The sequence below is a fragment of the Gymnoscopelus braueri genome (genome assembly GCF_963280865.1).
Source record: "Gymnoscopelus braueri genome assembly, chromosome: 12".
NCBI classification, from domain to species: Eukaryota; Metazoa; Chordata; class Actinopteri; order Myctophiformes; family Myctophidae; genus Gymnoscopelus; species Gymnoscopelus braueri.
Window position 1 is genome coordinate 15,214,370 of NC_137614.1, and position 23,753 is coordinate 15,238,122.

General features: G+C 41.4%; 2 protein-coding genes across 5 annotated transcripts; both read left to right on the forward strand.

Moving 5' to 3' along the window:
- The first annotated feature begins 31 nt into the window (after window positions 1–31).
- On the forward strand, window positions 32–18,220 carry LOC308097345 (zinc finger protein 335-like). 4 transcript variants are annotated; one of them, XM_080445097.1, is made up of 28 exons: window positions 32–762; window positions 3,051–3,244; window positions 3,955–4,240; window positions 4,435–4,512; window positions 4,652–5,800; window positions 5,907–6,092; window positions 6,183–6,347; window positions 7,067–7,307; window positions 7,474–7,651; window positions 7,792–7,904; window positions 8,025–8,043; window positions 8,209–8,325; window positions 8,508–8,584; window positions 8,803–8,963; window positions 9,544–9,767; window positions 9,986–10,085; window positions 10,896–10,984; window positions 11,291–11,550; window positions 12,124–12,238; window positions 13,563–13,754; window positions 14,001–14,143; window positions 14,487–14,626; window positions 14,777–14,874; window positions 15,048–15,134; window positions 15,258–15,341; window positions 15,429–15,488; window positions 16,727–16,832; window positions 17,135–18,220. In XM_080445097.1, exons 2-28 carry the CDS (start codon window positions 3,053–3,055, stop codon window positions 17,242–17,244), a joined length of 4,770 nt encoding a protein of 1,589 aa, XP_080301223.1. In that variant the 5' UTR covers window positions 32–762; window positions 3,051–3,052; the 3' UTR covers window positions 17,245–18,220. The 4 variants fall into 4 exon arrangements, with proteins under 4 accessions (XP_080301223.1, XP_080301220.1, XP_080301221.1 ...); XM_080445094.1 differs by having other exon boundaries at window positions 33–762; window positions 11,291–11,556; window positions 17,132–18,220; XM_080445095.1 differs by having other exon boundaries at window positions 33–762; window positions 11,291–11,556.
- A 2,930-nt stretch (window positions 18,221–21,150) lies between these two features.
- On the forward strand, window positions 21,151–23,663 carry LOC308096816 (uncharacterized protein). The gene is made up of 6 exons (XM_080444282.1): window positions 21,151–21,252; window positions 21,333–21,644; window positions 21,813–21,981; window positions 22,094–22,200; window positions 22,407–22,453; window positions 22,603–23,663. Exons 1-6 carry the CDS (start codon window positions 21,219–21,221, stop codon window positions 22,768–22,770), a joined length of 837 nt encoding a protein of 278 aa, XP_080300408.1. The 5' UTR covers window positions 21,151–21,218; the 3' UTR covers window positions 22,771–23,663.
- Window positions 23,664–23,753: the final 90 nt, after the last annotated feature.

Genomic DNA, 23,753 nt, shown 5'->3' on the forward strand with positions numbered 1-23,753 from the left:
AAGTGCTTTGTGTTAAAACATATATGCGCGTTGGCTTTTTGAAATGAGCAGATCTACAAGCTCACAACACGTCACATGATCTGCTATTAAAAAATCTTGTGGAAAAAAGTAAAATATTGATTAAACTTAATCAACACAATTTACAATTTAGACATTTAGCAGACGCTCTTAATCCAGAGCGATTTACAGTAAGCAAGGACACCACAAGGTAATACATCGAATGCATAGAAATTAATCTAGGATCATAAGTAAACCTCAGTCTAACAGTAGAATATCCAAAAACAAAATCAATAGTACATACATTGAAACTATACACACTAGTAGGATGACGGGTCAACAATGACCTGGCATCTGTCCATATAACATGCTATCTAAATGACATTTTAGCCTTTGCATAAGCCTGGAAGGTCGTCGAGGCAAAATCTCTAAATATTTTCAGGTCTGTGGACAAATACATATTAATTTGGAGGTCCTTGACATGAAAATGTTTGAGAACCACTGGTTTAAACAACATTACACAGAAAGCCCAAAATAAGCAACTACACTTTAGAAACAAGCCCCCAAAAACCGCAACCACCATCAAACTTTACAGAAAAACAAGCCCAAAGTCGCTTATAATAAGGCGACATGGCAACACTGGAAGCGAGAAGAGAGATACTCATGGCGCCCGACTAGAATGGAGCCAGAATTATCGCCTTCAAAGTCATATTCCTTTCGGCGTATCTAACGACGAGATTTAACATTTCAACTCACAAATAAACGGTAAGGAGAAATAACGGCGTATCTTTCGCCAGAGACGGAAAATATTTTCATTTTCTTCAGGGACAGAATCTGGGCGGACTGTTGTACCTCAGATCAGGCCCTCGAGGTCCCCCAGTAGAGCTCTCAGAATGCCTGAGTGGAAATAATGTTCAATGGCGGCGCGGAGGGATCAATACCATTTTCGGGGTTCTGATCCGGTCTGGAGCGGAAATAACCTTACGTCATCAAGTGACCGGAACACACAACCGAAACATCCGGTGCCGTGCACCTCCAAAACGACCCCCCTCGTTTAAAATGTGTTTAGTTTGGTTAAATCGTTTCGTTTCTTTTGGTATAATAATTGTTTGGTATGTCCATATTTTATTCTAACTCTTAGCGTGACTAGCGAGACCAAACTAATTGATTCGCATTATGTGGGGAACAAAAACAATGCGACGCCAACCGGAAGATACCACCGGAACACGATGTTGTTTTTTTTCTTTTTTCTAAACCGGATCACATGGCTCAGTTTAATGAATACCAGGGCTTTCCTCCGCGGTGGAAAGGCTGGTGACGCGAGGTTAGGAGCAGGCAGAGAGACGGACAGCTAGGCCTGTTTAAATAGGGCTAACTTCCCTGCTTAGCGAACTGAACAGTCAGTGTATACTGCGATGTTGGGGTCGGAGGGTGAAGGGTGAACAATTAAGTTGTGTGACTTGACGACCCTTTTCATTTAAGCTAGAACCCCTACGGAACCCCCACGTCAAAACAATGCTGTAAAAAACGGAACATTTGCCTGGTTTCTTTTGCAACTTCATAGTTCATACATGATAAACAACATAGGCAGCTGCTAACCTCATTAGCTTCCATACCGACCCAGGGTCAGGGAGTTATTTATACTCGGTGATACAGGCAATCAAATTGAATGTAATCTCGGGAAAAAGAAAAAAAAACATGGCTTAAACACAAGTTATGTGTCCCATGTACCTCGGTACGGCAAAGTAAACTAATGTTTAAAAGAATTGGCTGTCACTTAAAGCCAAATGCTGGTGAATCCAAAACACGCATGCCTGCAAATCAAATGTTTTGTTGCCACAGTTTTCCTCGTTTTCAGCATTAAACATGGAATATGACACAATAGCATATGGCAGGAGGTGTAATTACTCTGTTTATGATTTCTACTATTGGTTGATTGATTGAATACTTTATTAGACAGAAATGTCAACAGCACGAGTACAGTCATATACTTGGTAACCCCAAAAAGTCCTGAGGACTTGTTTCCATTGAGGTCCTGTGTATTCAATTCATAGAGACATTTAAAGACACACGATATACAATACTATATCCTAGTTATATGATACATGAATTTACCTGATTCATTTGACTTGATATTGGACATGATCACATTCAAAACTGTACCTACTTGAGTGAATTCAGTGCCATTATGTACATTAAAAGTGCTTAACCTTGGATCAAGCCTATCAAATATGTATTTGATCGATACATATCATAGATGCGAAAGTAAAAGTCAGACTCAATAAAATGCATCTATGACGGTCTTGATCCAAGGCTGAAAAGTGCTGTAAGTGATTTGTGTTAAACAGCTCTAGGTATATTCTGATCTGTAATAACTACTATAGAGTGTTTAGTAACAGGGGTCTCCCCCTTTCTCCAGCTCTTAGTAAACATGAAAACATTTTCAGGTTGGGATACCAATTGTATCCAATCAGGAGAGAGAACTCATCCAGGATACAGGATAAACAAGTGAAATTGTGGTGAAACAAAAAAATAAGCAGACTGAATTGGAATTCTAAAGTTAAAGCTGATAAATGGGCTAAATTAAATGTAATTTTTTTTAAACTTAAAAACAGTACTTGAGTAAATCAACTTACCTTAGTTACTTTCCACCACAAACCATTGATTAGAATAATTCAAGCATATAATTCAAGCATAGAATAACGAATCAATTTACTTAACAAAGAGGGGTGGCCACCTTTTTGGGCACCCCATTGCCCATCAAAATGACCCAGTAGATCTTCAAGACATGGTTGCCCACCCCTGCTCTATGCAGTTGAAAGGGTAGGCGATGAGAAAACAAAGATTATGAGGTGGGACAATCTTTATACTTGTTTTAAATACTTGCACGTCGTACCACAGAAATAACGTTTACAACTGGTGACTCATTGCTGTTTCCTCTTGAACTATATAAAAGTACTGAATGTGTGATTTGAGGATCAACACAACACTTCACAGTTAGTATGTACAGTATGCTCATGGTGATGTGGTGACTTGTGTTGTTTTATGAACAGCTATGGATTCAGAGGAGATTGAGGTGGAGAGCAGCAGTGATGCAGGCCCCTCTGGGATGGAGGAACCCTCTGAGAGTGGCATGGGCATGGAGTCATCGGAGGCCATGTCTGCTGACAGCAGTGATGCTGCCTCCTCACAGGCACAGGCCATAGTGTCTGACTGTCATGTGGGACAGAGCTCAGAGGGACTTGTGGTGAGTTTTTAAACCTATACCTGGGTATAGGAGAAAGTGAGGGGGGAAAAAACACGTCCAAACGTAGGCTCTGATGCCTAAATAAGTTACAGTTGGTCAATCATCATCTCTCAGCATGTTTGAACACTATGCTAAAATTGTACAATACCAAGCTAGAGGAAAGCACTTCTTGAAATAATCATATAGTGACTTACCTCAGTTTGGTATCCCACGTTCTGACACCAAATTGTTGTGATTTCGGTTGACCAACCATGTGGTCCTTTTAAGAGTCTCCCTCTAACTAAGGGTGGTGAGTGATGTTTCTGTTGAGTCGCATGTGCGGAAAACAAGATGACACCAGGCAGTATCACACGACTCTTTATGTGTGTAATAAACTTGTGTGCCTGGTGTCATCTTATTCTGTGCACACGCGACTCGACTGAAACATCACTCACCACCCTTAGTTAGACGGAGACTTTTAAGGGACCACATGGTCGGTCAACCGAAATCACAACAGCTTTATTTCCTGTTGGTTTGGATTCTAACGCTAAATCTTTCCTCTTTTCGAATGCTGTGATTATTACGCAATTATAGCTGACCATTGCACAGATTTCATCTTAAAAGACTTAAAAGACTAAGTGGCAATAATACAATTACATTACAGCGGAATGATCTGCTAAAGCACTGGGACATCACTTCTCTGTGACTCAACTCATTCCCCCTCTGCCCAGGTATTCATCCCAGAGACCAGCTCCAGCACAGATGTCAGAGTGTCATCAGTCCACCTCCCTGACTCGTCCTCTGTGGCCCAGTCTACTAGTGTGTCCAGCGTGTCCACTGTGACTCAGTCGGTGCTGGTGTCTGAGTCCAGTGGACACGCCCAGGTGCTGGTCCACTCCAGTGTCGCGTCTGAGGGAGCCATGATGGTGTCCGACTCAACAGCCTCTACTTCCTCAGACCTGGGCTCTGCCATAGACAAGATCATAGAATCCACTATTGGTCCTGACATCATGAATGGTATGGGTGGAGGAGAAGAGTTGAGAAGTATTAGAGTTTTGTGATTTTCAGTCTGTAGCAACATAGACTATTTCCAACTTCACAGTTTAAAGCAGAATTTTGTTTTGTCATTTTGATCAAAACTTTCATAGGATTTCAGATGAGATATCTGTAGCGAATGGAGTAGAAATCTATTCCCTATGACTGTTTTGCAGGATGCATAGCGGTTACCAGTGCAGAAGATGGGGGTGCAGAAACAACCCAGTATTTGATATTACAAAGACCAGATGATGGTAAGCCTCTCCCTTCTTTAGTTTTTTTTTTTTACGATCCATCCATTTGTTATGTAAGGCATTTAAAAGTTTGTGGTTATGTGTGAGTTGTTTTTTCTTTTTTGTATCTCACCTACAGTATATTTTGCATCTACTACAGGTGCTCCTATGGTAGCCCATATGTCATCCTTAGCCCTGTCCAGAGGAATAGCTAAGGCTCTTCGAGAGGGTCCTACCTCCACTAGTCTGGAACAGGGAGACCTGCAAGGCAGTCAGGACCCAGACCAACCTGACGACCAGCCTGGGCACTCGGGTTATCCAGAGGACAGTAGCAGCAGTAGCCAACCTGACCAGCCCCAGCACTCGCACCCCTCCCAGTACATGGAGTGCAGTGCCGATGGCCCAGACCAGACCGGTGAGTCATCTTCCTCTTATATGGAATGCTCCGGAGAGGAGCCCGACCAGACGCGCTCCCAGTCCGGGTTCCCCGACTACAGCGGGTGTGACCAGGACCTGCCAGGTTATGTCGAATGCAGCGGAGCCGACTCCAACCCTACCAGCCGAGATCACTACGTGGTGGAGTGCAGTGCAGATTACCTCGAGTGTGCGGTGGATGACGAGGAGCGCCCGCATCACTCACGCAGCTACATCGACAGCAGCGCCGACCACCACTCGCAAACAACTCGGCAGTATGGATCTGAGTATGGCGGGGAGTGCATGGCGGCTGCAGACTCCGAGCAGCCGGGCTGCTCTCAGTACGAGGCCGACGAGCGGGATGACGATGAGGACAATGACGACGATGATGATGATCAAAATCAGGACCCTGATCAACCACAGCACTCCCAACAGCAGCCCCAGCACTCCTGTTACACAGACAACAGCAATGGTCCCGAGGGTTCTCTCTACGCTGATGAGAGCTCCTCTTCAGACCATCCCCTTGCAGACACCGTGGGCTCAGCGGGGCTTCCTGAGGGCCTGGAGTGCAGTGAGAGCCAGTCTGGGCCTTTCATCAGCAGCAGTGGAACTTACACTTCTCATCCAGAGACTGAGGCAGGCCCACAGTGCTCTCCCAGTCAAGAGGAGCCCCAGGGCTCGCAGGGGCCTCAGGATGAGGCTGGCCTGGTAGGTGAGTCAGGGACTTCAGTTCTGGCAGAAGTCAGTGGAAACCGACACCCAAACCTGGCTGAGTTGGAGGAGATGATGGAGGTGGTAATTGTGCACCAGTTCAAGTGCAAGATGTGTCCGTACAAAAGTGCCTCCAAAGACACCCTCATCAACCACATGAGAGACAGACACTTCAGATCAGCAGGTAGGGTAACTGCATAAGGAACAAAGTTACAACAAGTACAAGTACACATCATTTGGATAATTAGGTAATTTCCTTATTGGTTGTGGTACTGTGTTGGTCATTTCAGGGGATCCTTCAAAGAAGCGCGGGCGAGGACGGCCCCCTAAGAGTGAGACTCTGGCCCGCCGACAGGCAGAACTGAAGGCAGCAGAAGAGAGAAAGGCAGTAGTAGTGAAGACAGAGGCTCCTCAACAAGCAGAGGAAGAAGAAGATGATGGAGTTGTGGATGCTGGGGCTATTGATGACCCGGAAGGTCTGTGATGAGAAGTTGAGCATTCAACCACTCACTTAATGTATAATGACTCAAGGTTACTGATCTCTTACTCCCCCTCTGTTTATCCAGAGGACAGTGACTATAACCCAGCAGATGAGGATTGCAGGGGTAGACCACCGGCCATTCTGAAGAGGCCACCTCCTCCCATCTCCTCATCATCTCATGGGCGTCCTCGGCGCAAGGTGGGCCGTCCCAGGAAGTACAGCCTTGTGGAAGAAGGCTACAGTAGTAAAGGTGGGTTGTTCCAACAACATGTCTGTGAATAGCTAATCTCCGGCACTGTTGGACCGATCAGAGTGACACTTGTGCATGCACACTCCCTGTAGGCCAAGGAAGAACCTCTGCCACACATTACACACTGCATTACAACTTTTGTCCAAAACTCACAAAAATCTGTGCACATTATCTTTGAAGTCATGTGATCAAGATGTATAAGATTTGTCATATTTCATTCCAATTGTCTATAACTGGCTTCCAAATTTTGCGGGCCCTGGGCAGGCAGGCAACCCGGCCTGGTGGAGACACTTTTCTAGTTGGCTTTATGTTTATTGGTATTTGAAGCATTTATAAAGTTATTATTATGATTAATTCTATTATCATTAAATAACTTTAACATGCTGGTGTTGAATCCAAAAGAGAAAGGAAATGCAATGTGAGATACAATCTACAAGATCTTGAAGAGTAATAATTTCTCTACAAATATTAATTAACTTTCTTAATAGCTTCTTGCCACTCCTGTGTAGCTGATGCATGTTCATGTTAACTGATGAATGAAGACAGCTCATTTATTTTAAACTACTGCCCTGTCTTGTAGGTCAGAAACAAACAGCAGTCAACTTTCGCTTGCATGGGAGCTTTGAAAAGGCTAAGATTATCATTTTTAGACAGCCAGCTTTTCTGATATTCCATACTTCACTCAATGTTCTTTATTTCTATATTTGTATGTGCTATAGAAGCAGAGAGTGCTGCTAAGAGGCCCAGGATTAGTGTGGATGCTGATGCACCAGAGGAGGCCAGCTCATCTGCTACCTTGACCAATGGAGACACAATAGAGGCAGCAATAAGCCAATCAGACTCCGAGAACAAAGACCCATCATCAAACACAGAGCCACACGAGGAGTTCTTCCCCAGGAAACGAGGTCGACCATCTAAGAGGTTCCTTCGCAAGAAGTATAGAAAGTATATAAATCGAAGGTAAGGATCCAGTTATTACATAAGGACAATATTTTACAACATCATCTAATAAACGTCACAACAAGCTCACTGCGCCTGCTTTCTCAGCAAGATTCTCGGTGTGAATTTATCCATTTGTAGAGTTAAATTAACACTGAATTTTACTGTGTTGTCAACGGTCTTCCAGTCGATACTATAAATCCCTCAAACCCCTCATGAGGCCTCACAACTGCTGGATCTGTGGTTCACGGTTCCTATCCCAAGATGACCTACGCTTCCATGTGGACTCCCACGAGGGCAACGATCCTGAGCTTTACAAGTGCCTGCAATGCAACTACCGCTGCAAACGCTGGTCTTCACTCAAGGTCGGTTAAAATGTCTCTCCATAGTGCAGGCCACCACTCACAGGTCATTTAAGGTCACAAGTAATTGAGATTATTACTGGCTACTTATAGTCACGTGTTTCTCTCATCTTTATAAAACATTCTGGTCTGTATTATTTCAGGAGCATATGTTCAACCATGAGGGTTCCAAGCCATTCAAGTGTCAGGAATGTGACTACAGTAGTGTCTACAGGAAAGATGTGCTCCGACATTCAGCAGTCCACAACAAAGAGAAGTGAGTGCCTCAAACAAATGAAACCGAAAACGGTAAATATGCTGACTCCTAATATGGAAAACAATGCCCTCTATAGGTTGTCAGATATTGATGCTTGCCTTCTTTCTTTCTATTCCTCAGGAGGAGAAAGACTGAGTTGGTAAGTCGGGAAGAAATTCTGTTTTGATTTCCAGTTAGAAACATCCATCCCATGATATAACCAATGACTATCCAGTGTGAGACTTAATCCCACCTTTTAAAGTAGTCAGCCATGTGCCTGTCATGCAGTAGTAGCAGTGTCTAGAGTGTGCTGCTTTCCAACCAGGTGCCCAAGGTCTGCCAGTTCCCGTGCCCAGTGTGCCACAGGGTTTACCCCATGCAGAAGAGACTGACGCAGCACATGAAGACTCACAGCGCAGAGAAACCCCATATGTGTGATAAGGTTAGACATCAAACAATCAAAAAGCATTAAATGGGGTCATTGATGGCAGCAAATTTCACAAAATTTGATTACTAAGAAAATCATGTAAAGTATGTAGTATTTTTAATAGATGGTGTTATATTAATAGATACCTAGTTCCTCTCTTCTAATCTCATGTCTACATTGCTTTATTGTCTTTCCAGTGTGGCAAGTCCTTCAAGAAGCGGTACACATTCAAAATGCACCTGCTAACCCACATTCAATGTCTTGATGACAGCAAGTCAGTATTCTATGATTTTTTGTTTATATCATTAAACATTGTCAATGGCTTAAAACCACCTTTACAACACTGTTGTTAACCAATTGAATATGCAGTAAAATCCTATGTATTTACAGAGGACCCTTACTGGTCCATTGGGTTCCATTTTGTACACTCTTCGTAGTTAACTTAACTGAGTATTTACCTGTGTACAAATCTCCGGGTGCCTATATTGCCAGGTTCAAGTGTGAGTACTGCGACTACATGTGTGACAACAAGAAACTGCTCCTCAACCATCAGCTGTCCCACACCAACGACCGGCCCTTTAAGTGTGACTACTGTAAATATTCCACTTCCAAGGAAGAGTTCCTGGTCTCCCACCTAGCCATCAAACACACTGGTCAGTGACAGTGATACAAGAAAGGCTTTTGAAAGCTCATCCAATTTTCTCCTTTTTTCTATTTTGTATTTTTCTTTCCTGTCTACTACCGTTAATTTGCCATATAGATACAGATATTTTGTTTCCTTATTTTCTTTGTCAAAACAATTGAGAAATTGTTTAAAATGCAAGAAGCACCTATAAAAAGAGTTAATCTTGTGATAAGAGCTATTAATATTGAAATGTGTGGGCTTAATTGGCATAACAACTAAATAGGGTTTTTCAAAAAAGAGAAAATAAATTGGCTACCCTAAATAAGAAATATATTAATGATAATAATAATCATAATCATAACAATAATAATAATTACAATATGACTGTGAGGGCTTTCATTAAAAGTAAAGTGCAATTCTGACAAAGAAATTAACTAAGCAAACGTTTTTTCTTTCTAATTAGGATTTTGAATTGATTGTTCGACCTACAGTATGTGATGTGGCATTCTTCTGACTACTTGTTTCCCTTGTTGTCTCTCCTTTGTGGCCCTCTCTTGTTGCATTGCTGAGATCAACCCTAACACTTGCATGTGTGCCCTCTCACACAGGGGAGAAGCCCTTCTCCTGTGATATGTGCCACTTCACGACCAAGCACAGGAAGAACCTGCGTCTGCATGTACAGTGTCGCCACCCGGAGGCCTTTGAGGACTGGAGCCTTGCCCACCCCGAGGAGCCCATCAGGAGACGCAGGAGACCATTCTTCACATTGCAGCAGATAGAGGAGCTCAAGCAACACCATGATGACACACAGGAGGGCCTCCAGAACACTATTGTGAGTCCATCAACTGTGTGTGTGCGTGTGTGTGTGCGCGCGCGTGTGTTTTGTGGCATGTGGGATAAATGATTGCTTTGTTTTGCAGTGTAGCAGTATTTCAATAGTAGTAATATTTCACTAGTATTTAATCTCATTGCTTATCAGGTTTGTGTTTGCTTTTTGAGAGTTTTGTGGTGGTGTGGGGTTATGTTTGTAACAGTTTTTCACCCTATTAGGTGGCAGTGGATGCGGTGACACTACAAGCCATGCAGGGCATGGAGAACGCCTCAGTCACCCAAGATGCACTGGGAAACACCACCATTATTTATGAGCATGGTTAGTGTCAGATCAGCTACACATTTGATCGGCTGTATTTAATATGTTTGTTTTTTGTTTGAAATTTATTTGGTTGACATTTCACAACACAGAGCTACGTATGGCAGTGGTTCATCTCTAGAGAAAATGACTGTCACAATATGGCAGATTTGAATGAACAGGACCGTAATGTTACAGTATTATCATAACAAGAGTTAAAGGGATATTTCACTTTCAATTTTTTTTTGTTGTCATTTTATCATCTACTCAGGCTTTTGTGAGCCCCCCAGACTGTTTTTAAGTTGCTTAATTCAGTATTTAGATATTTGATATTCATTTTATCAGACACTTCCTATACAAACCCATTATTACTTAAAACTCAATTTTTAACATGTTAGATTCATCAAAAACACCCGTCCTTGGTTTTGGTGACTCACCCCGCCCTCCTAATATGCGAGGGGGCCGTGTTTTTTCGACTTTTTTAATTTATTTTTAATATTATTTTTGGAAAATTAAAAAAATCAAATAAATGAAAAAAGTTATAATAAAAACACGGCCCCCTCGTGTATTAGGAGGGCGGGGTGAGTCACCAGAACCAAGGACGGGTGTTTTTGATGAATCTAACATGTTAAAAATGTTATTTGAAGTTATAATGGGTTTGTATAGGAAGGTAAAATGAAAGGTAAAATGAATATCAAATATCTAAATACTGAATCAAGCAACTTAAAAATGGTCTGGGGGGCTCACAAAAGCCTGAGTAGATGATAAAATGACCTAAAGTTTTTTTGAAAGTGAAATATCCCTTTAACTTGTCTCCGTCCTCTCCTCAAGCTGACTCTAGTGACCTGTCCGCCCAGAATGCACTTGATCTACTGCTAAATATGAGCAATGCTCGGGAGTTGGTGGGAAATTCACTACAGGTAGGTAGTACTACATTGCATTCTGTTGTAGGAAGTCAGTCATTTTGGGGAAACCCCTATTTAACATTTTGATTAAAGGTGGTTTAAGTGATAATATAATAAATTATCTTTGTGGAGTTCTCGCTCCTGATATGTAGCTATTCAACTTTTTAACAATAAATAAATAATACTAATAAAATATCACTTACACCACCTATACATATAATATACTTGATTGCACTTCATTGTCAACAAAGCCCCAAGACGTTCTGCAGACGGGGACTGCTTCTTCGTTCACTGTGAGCTCATGCATGCACACGTCCCTAGGTGTCAGTGCTGAAGTCAGATGGCAAGCCCCTCGAGAGGGGTACCTGGAGCGGGGTGACCTCAACACCGGGCCAGCCGCAGAAGGTCGTGACCTTCCATGTGTCAGAGAATGGCGAGACGGTGGTCCAGGAGGAGGCCTATGAGGCTGCCCCATCTGAAACAGGCGAGCTCACCCAGATCGCTATGGAAGCCTATGAAGCTGGAGGGGAATTTAATGTGGTGGAGCAGGCTGCTGAAGAGATTCACAGCACCGACCCTGGGTACAGGTAACGCTTAACCCACTCAATCCGGGAACGCATCTGTGTCATTTTTAGATTTTTTTTGCTATAACCGTTGTTTTATAGTTTTGGCTATAACTTTTTTTTTTTCCGACCTGAGGCAGATCCTTCAAATGTCTTCTAAATCTTAACAGTTTTTGGAGAAAATCTGTGTTTTTTTTTTTCCTCTTTTTTTGGTTCTCCACCCAAAATTAAATGTATTTGGCCACAGACCCCCCCATCTCAAAATATGTTGTTCCAGGGACACCCCGCCCCCCCGACGAACAAATATTGGTTTGCTTTAAAATATATATATATTCAAAGATTTACTCAAATTGCAAATAAGAGCTCTGAGCTTGTATATCTGCTATTTTTGAATAGCCCAAAGAAATCTTAAAATGACACGGTTGCTTTCCCGGCTTTGTTGTACGAATGTGTCGCATGCCGAAGATAGCCTATGTAAACACTATTATATCGCGCACATAACCAGACAAACATTTGTTTACATGCTGTTTATCTCCTTGTCACCTTCATGACATCTTGGCATTAACCAGTGTGTGATTGCTGTGTTTACAGCAATGGTGAGAGCAGTCCATCTCAGCCTGTTGAGGTCTCTGAATCAGAAAGCCTGAAAAGTGAAAAGTACTACCTAACCTCAGCACTCACAGATGGTGTTCTACAGCAGGTGGAGGTAAGTCTGGGAGCCTCCAACGCTTTGTAGAATCACACCTCACACCTGTGAAACTCAGTGTCGGCCACATATTTTACATACATTTAGACCACCCCACCTTTTAGATCTATTGTATGTTTACATTTGCTTCGTAACTAAACGCCATTCACTGTCATTCATGTTGAAAAGCTTTGGGAAAAACTCTTGAGTGGGAAAGTTACTAGGTATAGGTTATTCATTCTTGTGAACTCTATGCTGCCCATACAAATTTGGATTTGTAAAATAAAATCTCTACCGTTTTTGGAATCACTGGGTCTAGGTAGATGTAAGTGGCAGTAGGTGGAGGTTGCCACTAATATCAAGTTTAAAAAGTTCTCGTTTAAGTGTATGCCGGGCTCAATAACAAACAAGTGCACCTTGTTTTACTGCCAAGGATACACAAACTAGCTACTCGGTTTCTTGTTTACGAGTTCACCACTGTAATTTTCAGCCAATCGTTGACCTATGATTATGTTACTTCCCCAAGGGGAAAGTAATCCTCTCCATTTGAAACTATTAGCAGCCATTACTTGGAGCTGAGCAGCTCTAGCTCTAAGGCCAATACCTAACATGCATGTCTTTTGGTGTGGAACATGTGTTCCTCCCGGTGTGTGAAGATGGGGAGAAGATGAAAACTCCACAGAAAGGTCCCTTTCAGGTTTTAATCCGGGACATTGCTTTAAGGCAACAGTACTACTAACCCACTGGTCCAATGTGTCAATCCTCCACTATATCTGGTTCTGCCCTATGAATCACAACCTATCACAACAAAGCCGAATAGAGCCGTTGAGCAGAATTGTAATATGCATGAATAAATTGGTTCCTTTCAAATGCAGAATTGTAATATGCATGGATAAATTAGTTCCTTTCAAATGCTACATTCCAAATGTTATTGTTATCATGAAGAGGGCTTAACATCACTGAGTTCTACCCAACATTCACTCAATGTCTCAGGTAAATAGTTTTGTAAAAAAAAAGTTTTGATTATGTAGCAAATGTAAACATGATAAATCAAATATCCAAAGAAATGTAGGCAAAAATGGTCTAGATAATGATTAGATGCTGAAATTAAATGAATAATGAATGCTCTCTCCTCCCTCAACGATCACCAAGGTGACGTTGAGCAAGGTATTTATCCCAAAGTTGTTCTGGGGAAATAGCTCAGTGGCCAATAAAACAGGCCTGTTGCACTGAGTAGCTCCGAGGTGAATATGGAATAAAGTGTCACGCATGGTGGTTCTTCAAAAGCGTATCTGTAACAACAAAAGATCATCACCACTTCCTGTGATTTTCTATGTGCCATCAGCTGAGCAGTGAGGCTCCTACCTCTCCCTCTGTGGTGAGCTCCCCTGGTGCAAAGAGGTTCTCCTGTCGTGTCTGTATGGAGTCTTTTCATGGCCGCTCTGACATGGAGAACCACAAGAGGGCGCACGTGGACACCAACACCTTCAAGTGTCCTGACTGTGACTTCACAGCTTCCTCCTGGCCTGAGGTCAAGGTATGTCGCCACACAGCTCAACCTGTCCCTTACAAAGGCTCGCACAACTTTAGATAGTATCACTCATACTAATCTGACAAGTTTAACCTGGTGACTACTCATTATATAGTAGTAGAGTTCTGTATTGCTATGCTATTGTAGCCAGCATGAGATAAAAACAACTCATCACTTCTGCAACGGAGGTTGAAAGAGAAGTCACTTCCACCAGTGTGTAAAAATGAAGTTTAGCCAAAATCTTGCTTTTAGGACCACATGGAGCTGCACTCCTACCTACGCCCTCACAAGTGCCCCGCCTGCAGCTTTGCCTCCAAGAACAAGAAAGACCTGCGTCGACACATGATGACCCACACCAATGAAAAGCCCTTCGCCTGCAAACTGTGTGGACAAAGGTGGGAGTCGGACACAATGTTATTCTAATACAGAACTGTTCTGAAAAGTAACCGATGGTGACAACACATTTCGCAGACCTTTACTCTGGAAAAAATATAATTAAAAACATAAATACATACATGAATAATAGTAAACTTTAATTAAATAGGACCTTCTAGAACAAATGTTACAAAGTGCTTCACACAATAAAATGGATGGATGAAAAATGAGTGTAATATTCATTACACTCCGTCTCCTACTAATAACCACATTAACGCCAAGATGATGTCTGTTTTAGGCTTCATAGTGTCATTGAATAGCCTTGTTGATGGCACGTCCGTGGTTTTCTGTCTCCTCGCTCAGGTTTAACCGTAACGGCCATTTGAAGTTCCACATGGAGCGTCTACACAGCCAGGATCAGTCCATTCGCAAGACTCGTACCGCTACCTCCCAGCAGACCATCATAGTCAACAGTGATGAGGAGGCCCTGGCCACACTACAGTGTAAGGAGGATACTCATGTATCCAATGAAAATGATATCTTTTTTAACTCTCTAACTTGGAGACATGGACTCTTTTTTGGTGAGAAATCTACTACTTCTGAATGACCAGCATAAACTTCACTATTTTACCTTTTTTATATGTGCATTACAGCCCTACAAGCTGGTCAGGCAATAATCAGCCCAGAGCGATTGCAGGCCCTCGGCCAAGAGCACATCATTGTAGCCCAGGAACAGGCACTGTCAGACCAGGTAAGACCTTACAGTATACTGCATAATGGGACCCACTGTGTAGTCTTTCCAGTAAAGGGGAAAGCAAAATGAAAAAAGCTAAACCCACACTATTTGCAAAGCATTTCCTCAGTCAATTTGATATATGCAGGAACCATGTGTTTTAATTCATATGTACTCCTTGTTTTGGTCAGGAGGATGGCACGTACATTCAGCAGATAACCACTGTAGATGGACAAACGGTCCAGCACCTAATGACAGGGGACAACCAGGTGGCTGAGGTACATTACAGGCCACTTTGGACCCTGAGCTGACACCACCTTTACTGTTAAATCGTCATACTGACACCTTATTCCCTGCATAAGTCATCTCAGCCTGTCTGTCTGTCTCTGATCCCATCCCAGATCCAGTATGTCATCTCTCAGGATGGCGTGCAGCACTTAATACCTCAGGAGTATGTTGTGTTAGCTGACGGCAACCACCTACAGGTGAGTCTAGCATTGCATGTAAGAAGGCCTTTCAAACAATGAAAGAAATTACAATGCTACATTTTAAAGTGTCCTTCTGCCCACCAGATGCCAGATGGACAGATCATACAATATGAGCATGATGGGACCTTTTTGCAAGAGCAACAGGTGAGCAGGGTTTTAGCTCCATTCAGTCGGTATAGATGGTTTGTTCTGTAAATAATAACACAACTTTAACCTTTGTGAACATCCTGTTTGTGACATTTGCCCTGGGAAACGCCATTATCAGAGAAACAGCTATCACTTAGCCAAAGAGATTCCAGGAGAGAGTGCTTACATTTCTGGCATCACCAGTAGATGGCGCAGAGGCAGCGCTGCCGCCATATTGCAATGCAATGTTATGCAATCCTCTATCCTGCCTTTGCTCCGTTGATTTACCATTCTGTTTTGTTTCCTTCAACTGACTGTCCATTTTGATGCTGTCCTGTGTATTTTGCATCAATATAATATCATATAAAACTTAGTGAAGTTCTAACAGCGCATCCAGATTTCTAGTCTAATCTACCTGTCAGCAGAGACTGGCTTACCTACTGCACTAGTGTTTTAAATGCATTGTCTCAAATGTCCATTTATATAGAGTCGTCTAGTCCTTTAGTAAAAAAAATTTTTGTGTCACATTTATTTATGAAGCACATTTTGACCAAAGTGCTGCACAGAGCAGGTAGCTACATCACAAATACAGAAACTATCATCAATGAATCCATGATTTTCAAGATTCGTTTTTTTCTTCATGAATTAAAATCGTGCACGCGCACACAGCCACACACACGTGTATTCTGAATGAATGTTAGTGTAACATCTCATACACATACATAAACACATGCACAGTCGCGCACGTGCACTCACATAATGCATGGGCACACATGCGCCATGACATTCTGAATTAATGTATTACTAATTTCTTTATAACTTTTTCGCTGTTCAACACAGACCAGTCCTGTAGAAGCAATAAATATATGATTGTAGATTAAAATAAAAGCACGTTTTTTTTGTTTGTACAGCATGACTTTTTAATGTTTTTTTAAGCAACCGGAAGTCGCAACACTCCAATATGGTGGAGGCAAAGCTCTGCTACTGGGCGCTGGTTGTTGTAATGGGACGACCAATTGAGTGTTGTCTCTTGTTCTGGAATCTCTTTGACTTAGCTAGCTAGTCTACAGATCATGTCAATAAGATGTATTTTTAATGTTTTGCTAGGGGGGGTGTAAACAGCTGAAAGCAGGCTGACGTCACTTTTATGTCTCATAGCAACAATAGAATGTTGTAACCTTCTATAGAATGCAATGGGGGAAAAAAGGAAAGCATTTGAAGGCTGACTTTGCTGCATGTCACTGTTGATCTTTCAGATTGCTGTAAGCCATGATGGTCAGATCCAGTACTTGCCAATCAGCACAGAACAGCAGATAGTCAGCGCTGAGGACCTGGAGGCTGCTGCTCACTCTGCTGTCACAGGTTGGTTCTCTCACTCAACTGATCATGCCTACCTTTTCTAGAATTATCTAGTCAATCCACCTTTTTGGGGTGGATTGACGTAGGAGAAAAGTGGCTGCCATGTGAATGTGGTCAATAGTATCATAAGCTCAAATCCCTAGCACTGATTTTTCGTGTCCTGAAAGCACTGTGCCAAAGGTAATATGTGTCCATAATATTGAGTGAAATACCTTTTGGCAAGAATACCCACAGTATCAGTGTTTAAAGTGTTTCTTGTTGTTTAGTTCACTGACCTGGTCCATTCATTGCCTGTCCTACAGCAGTAGCGGATGTAGCCATGGCTCAGGCGCAGACTATCTACACTGAGGCTACACCTGAACAACTGGAGCAGCTACAGCAACAGGGCATCCGCTATGATATCATCACGTTATAGATGGAACTAGACTGGGATCAAGTTGCTTTGCAGGTTGCTGGTCTGGTCTGGGTTTAGAGTGGATATGGAAACGGTGCATGCATGCATGCATGCATGTGTGTGTGCAAATTACCGGGTACGGAAGGCGGGCTCTAGACTGGATCACACTGGTTGATTCGGAATGAAAACCAGGCTATGTATTGTGGAAAGCCTGGTGACACGAGGTTAGATGGAATAGATTATAGAGCTTCTCTGCTATTGGCTACCTGGTTACAGACCTATGCATAGCAGGATGAATCACAGCTTAAGAACCTCTATGAGCTGATAAATAATCAGTGACCTCTGCTTTGGCATTCAGCTACCTGACGTGACGATAATCGTTTGGATGGTATCATCCATTTGGGTATTGTTTAAATAAACAGCTTTTTGTACATTTAGAATATTGCACCCATCGCTTCTAATTTAATATGGGCTGTGCATTAAAGAGTTAAATTAAAGTAAGATTGGTGTACTCTATAAATATTGAAGGTGATTGGTAATCATGTGCAGTAGCTGCTTTGACTCGCAAGAGAAAATGACGTGGCAAATATTACGTTTTGGAGGGGAAAAAAGCCAGTTTTTAAAGTGGATATTTAAATTTTCAAACGCAAGGCAATGCAAAGTGAATGTTTATTTTTGATCTGTAAAAAGAAACTTGTTAGTTATTATAATGCTGCAGCATAATTTAGAAACTTGTACATAACTTTTTCAGTTGTCTCCTGTTCCATGATTGAGTATGTTTGACTTTGGTTGGTGAATGCATTTGAATAAGCTAAACGCTTACACCAAATAAATCGCTATTAGTTTGTTTAAATATGTGTTGTTTAATGGTTGTAAACTTGATGGGACAATTGATATATATATTTTATAGATGCCCTGATTATTATATTCAGTCATTAGACCAGCCCATAATGTTTGTTTAGTTTTTCATCCCAAAACAAGCAATCTCGTTTCATTTCCCCTTCTACTGTGTTTTTTTCCTAACATTTACTATGTTTACTATAATAGTTTTAATGATGCAAGTCAATAATTGATCACAGTAATGCAGATATGAATAGACTTTTTCACATTAGACATTAGACAACATATATTTCCTGTTGCAGTGTTAGGTGGATGGTAGTTGACAGGAAACAAACTTGATCCCAAGCAGTTCCATAACTGTCCTAGACCGAGTCTGGCACTGCTTCATCATCATCTACAGCAAATTGATGATGATGAAGCACTGTCGTCTTACTAATTTTCAAACAGTAACTAGTTAGAACTCGGTTCATAAGTAACTACTATTACATAACCCGTCATTACCCCAACACTGACTCAGTAGCCTTGCTCTCTCAGCCGAGTTTTAGGTCATTCATTCAATACTTTAATGTACATTTTCCAACTGCTGGCCTTCTTTTTTGACCTTTTGAGATTTTTTTCAGCATAAGGTATTTTTATGTACATTAGAATACATGGATTTTGGGAGGTGCAAGCGTAGCTATCATTCCTATGGTCCTCTTGCTAATATTTTAACACCTAGAATTATGTTACAATTACAGAGGCTTGCAAAAAGGCATGTTCTGAATATTTGCAACCAACATATGTACTCGAAAGTAAAAGTCAGTTACTCTCCAAATTATCATGTATCAGGAGGGAGAAGTGATAAACATCAAAGTGAGCTCCCAGCTAAGGAACAGGTGCTATGAGGGCCTACACATGAGCACTGATTACAAAGGTGTCCCACATATAATGTGGACATTCTGAAGAAGGATGCAGGAGCAGAAAGAATTGGCGAGCTTGTCAGATGCATGGAGAACCGAGATAACTGGAGGTTTCATCTGAGATCAGCCTAATGAAATGGAAAGAAAAAGTAACCATATATACTGGCACCATCACGTACTTTACACTTTTATTGCTTAGGATATTCACAAGGTTCGAATAGAGAATAAACTTTTCTTTAGGTTGTGTGTATAATTGTAGTCCCAATTTATATGGCTCACTGTTAGTCATCAACTTCTTCATAAGAATATTTGACTCGTAGTTGCTTTGTTTTCTCATTGTTACACACAGATCTCCCTTGTGTAAACATTCTGCAAGCCAGATTGGCTGATGCTCAACCACAGGCCCTGGGCTTTGCAGAGAGACCCCTCCTGGCTTTGCATGGAGTTTCTGCTGCACAAGCACAACACACATGTCTTCATGATGAAGGCTGGTGCAGTTTGTCTGGTCTATGGGATTGTAACTGGCTAGAGGGACTTGGTTTTGCTATTCCTCTCCCACCCATTTTCAGTGGGATCGGAATGTTTATAAGAGAACTTATAAAAAAAGATTGCCCAATGCTGACAGCTGGTCAGCAGGTGCTTTCATGAATGCAGATATATAGACAATATTTTGGGCCAATAAAAAAACTAGACCCCATTTCCCACTTCCGGCTGCCGGATTATAACTTTCATACATCCGGCCGTGTCATCATAGTCTAGCTAGCATAATACAGAGCCCACATTTGTCATTGTGTCATGCGACTAATCAGCATACATTGAGATTTTAGAGGGGGCACGCTATGGGGGCATACATCGATAAAAAGCCATCAGAAATGAAATTAGTGACAACTTTAATTAAATAATATAAACTCCACTTTGTGGTACTGTTTAAGTTATTTTATACAGTGTTAAATGGTTCTATATTCCGAAAGCAATATTTACGCGTTTGTTCAGTAACAGGGGTCTCGCCATTTCTCCAGATCTTTAGTAAACGAAATATCTAATATATTTTCAGGTCGGTACACCAATTGTATTCAACCAGGAGAGAGAAATCATAAGCCTACCTGATACAGTATTTGAAAAGTGATATTGGAAGTGATGAAACAAGAACAACAAAGAAAAGGACAAAATTGGAACTGGAACACTCAAATTGCAACAAATAGATGGTCTTTGTGGGATTCTCTGATTGGATGAAATTGGCACCCTGCACACCTGAAAATATATGTGCAAAACACATTTATTGATACTACTCCTACAGATTTTGTCCAAACATCACACAAATCGGTACACAGTATCTCTATAGTCATGTGATCAACACGGATTTATCCATCCTGACTGCCTAAGATTGGCTTCCAAAGTTTGCAGGATTGGTCCGTTTTGAACAAAATGCCTCAAATCATGAACGCAGCTTGCGATTTCCGTGAAATTTCACACGCACATTTCTATTAGGCTGACGAAGAAATGCCACCCTTTTCACATTGGCCTGTTATAGCGCCACCAGCAGGTCTAATTTTGCAATTAATTAACAAAATGCCTCAAATCATGAATGCAGTGTCCGATTGCAGTGAAAAGCCCTTGAACAAATGGCACCATTTTCACATTGGCCTATTATAGCGCCACCAGGAGGCCACAATAACGTACGTGACCTGGCGGAGACCTGTGCTCCGAGGAGCACTTTTTCTAGTTTGAAATATTTCAGTTAAATTGAAGATATTGATCCAATAAATTTGAACTTTGGGGCATAAAGCAATGCACCATATCATTAGCTGAAAGGCATCTGTCACAGTTCAGGGAGATATATTTTGTGTAACCTCTTAGAACCTCCTTAGAATAATGTAAACCGCGCAAGAATTTAAATCGAATTAAACAATGCCTGGCATTGCATTAGAACCAGTACTTTTAAAGAAAACATTGCTTAACATTTTTACTAAACCTTACATAAATTTCCATGTACTTATTTTGAAACGGTATAAATGATTTAAGTTAGAATTAAAAAGAAAAACATTTTGTTAAATGTTTTAATCTAGTCACTTTTTGTAATAGAAAAATCTCAAAATAAAAGCAATTTCGGAAGTGCACCACAAGAAAGTCAGTAGTTTCCTCTAAGTTGCACATGGTCTCATTGTTGTTACTTCTGCCTTAGCTGGGAGGGGTTATTCAGCTATACAAGTGCAACTGTAATGGGAAAAGGCACTGAGCCTTATTGAATATCTGAAGATGAAATTTGCCGTTGTCTTTTTTCTTCTGTTAGGTATGGTATGACATTTTGTTATAAAATCATATTTTCCCCCCATGGGCCTTATATGATGATTGGAAATGTTTGTCTTCCAGACATCCCTTATTCAAAAGGACAGCAGAAACCTGAGGTGTTTGGACACATTGTGCTGAAGCTCTCCTACCCTTCGTTCTACAATGGTTATGAAAAGTTCTGCTGCAAACTGTATCCAGGAGGATGCTACAAGTTGGTTGACAACAGGGGATTTGTCTGTGATCTTCTCAAGGGTAGAGTGACCAATGCTCAAAGCGATGGCTGGATTGAATTCAAAATATGGAATGCACAGTTAGGGGACACAGGGTACTACAGGTGCATTGTGGTTGGGACCCAAAACCACATCTACAAGGACTATTATGTCGAAATATCTGGTAAGGAATCTCTGCTATCATGTAAAATAGCACACAGTTTGATCTGGGTACAAAAGTGTGCTTTGCAATTCAAATAGGGTGACTTACATAATTATGCTTCAGTCAATTTGCTTTTCTTTGGACTGTAAAGTAGGCATTATAATGTAACTACATGAAATTACATGATAGAACCTTCAAGACGTCGCAGCCTCCCTCCATCTCCTTTGACAACAACTCCAACTCCTTTGACAACAACTCCAACTCCTTTGACGACGACCATCAAACCATACAAGACTTCTAAAACTCTCCCAGATGCCACCATGGCTACTTTAGCCAAGGATGTCAGTGAAAATTCCAAGTATGTACTCTTCCAATTCCCTCTTTTCCAGTTATCCACAGGCCAAACAGTGTTTTATTACAGAGGGCAATGCAACGGTCAATCAATACAGACTCTTCTGCCCCTCTACCAGGGTCCCATGGAGCTTTGGCCTGCCACTGACTGTAGTTGTGTCCATAGCAGTTCTAATGATCATCACTTCAGTGACTGCTGCTGTGTGTTACAGAGTCAAGGCAAAAAGTAAGCTGTCTGAATCTGACTGATTTAAAGTTGCTTTAATGTTTTTATTTTATTTATTTATTTAAATGTATGTATTAGAGGCATTCGTTGTTTTTTTTGACAATTCCTTACTAATGTTTTAAGGTTAATGAGACATATAGTAAGCCTATACTATCCTTTTGAATGAGTAAAAACAAAAAATGCATTTTTTTGTCCTTTTTCCCTAGACGAATGTGAAGAAACTCTATGTGAGTCATCGCAACACAGAGCCTCCGTGAGTGCTAAATTCAGACATCCACCCTCTGTGACTCAGAGTCACTTGTTGTTTTTCTTATAGAGTGGACAGAAAGGGAGACTCGTGCTTTTGCTTCATCCTTCCTTAATAAGTATGTGACCTGATACTCTGTTCTATGACTTCCACAGGAGGTGAGCGGTATAGTGTACACAACAGTGGACTTCACACCGCACCCGGTACCCACAGAGTTGTATGCAAACCTGTCGGTGCACAGCCCCAGAGCAAGAGCCCCTGACAGGAATGAAGAAGACCATGCTGGGTTGGTTGAATACACCACACTGGCAATCAGGCAGTGAGTGTGCTTGAAAATGATTAAAGGAACAGTTCGTTTTTTTATTTGGGAGCATGCATCCCAAGCTTCATGTCAAATAGTTGAAGAAAAACAAAGCTAATCAGCTTGCCAGTATTATTGTGTCCCTGAAATGCTTTCAACTCTTTCACTAGAACCTTGGGAGGTTCAATATTAAACCCATAATAGGATATGCAATACTTGTTGTACCCGTGTCAGTGTCCCTGTCTGTCTGCCTGTCTGTCTGTCTGTCTGTCTGTCTGTCTGTGTCCCTTTTATGCCCATATATGGAGTAACGTGTCAGGCATGCCAAAATATGGATTCCAGGCCAGTCTATGACATCATATTGATGACATGATCAGGCATCAATTGTTGTTAACTAGTTGTACGAACGCTTGTTTTATTGTTGTATTGTTTTATTGGATCTTGTTTAGTCGATACACTTATTTGTTTTAGCTCCTGCTCATTTGATTTAGCTATTTTTGTCTCATCTGTCTAAGGAAATAGGTAGCTGATATAATGCACTTTTACCTTAGCGCTAGGTATACTCTTGGTTGCTTGTTTTTGCAGAAAATGCACTTAAGACTTCTGGTGATTAGTAGTTTTCGTTCCCTACCTATGTTGAATGCACTTATTGTAAGTCGCTTTGGATAAAAGCGTCTGCTAAATGACTGTAATGTAATGTAATGTATACAATATACAATTATGTAGATTATATCAAGATCGAGCACACCATTCAAAGTAATAGGGCGACAGAAAAGAACATGGCGGCCCCGTCCATTGAAGTTCAATGGAGAAGTAGTGCCATGTTCTATTCGGTTCCTCAAGCTTGATAGGGAAATCGTCTAGACTAAAGCATAAGACATGTTTCTAATTATATCTGTTTCATGTTCCATTGTGTAAAATTGATCTGTGTGGGTTGTTAAAAAAAGATAAGAAAAAAATGTGTCATTGTAACTGTACATGATCCTGTGAAGTATAGATAAAAGG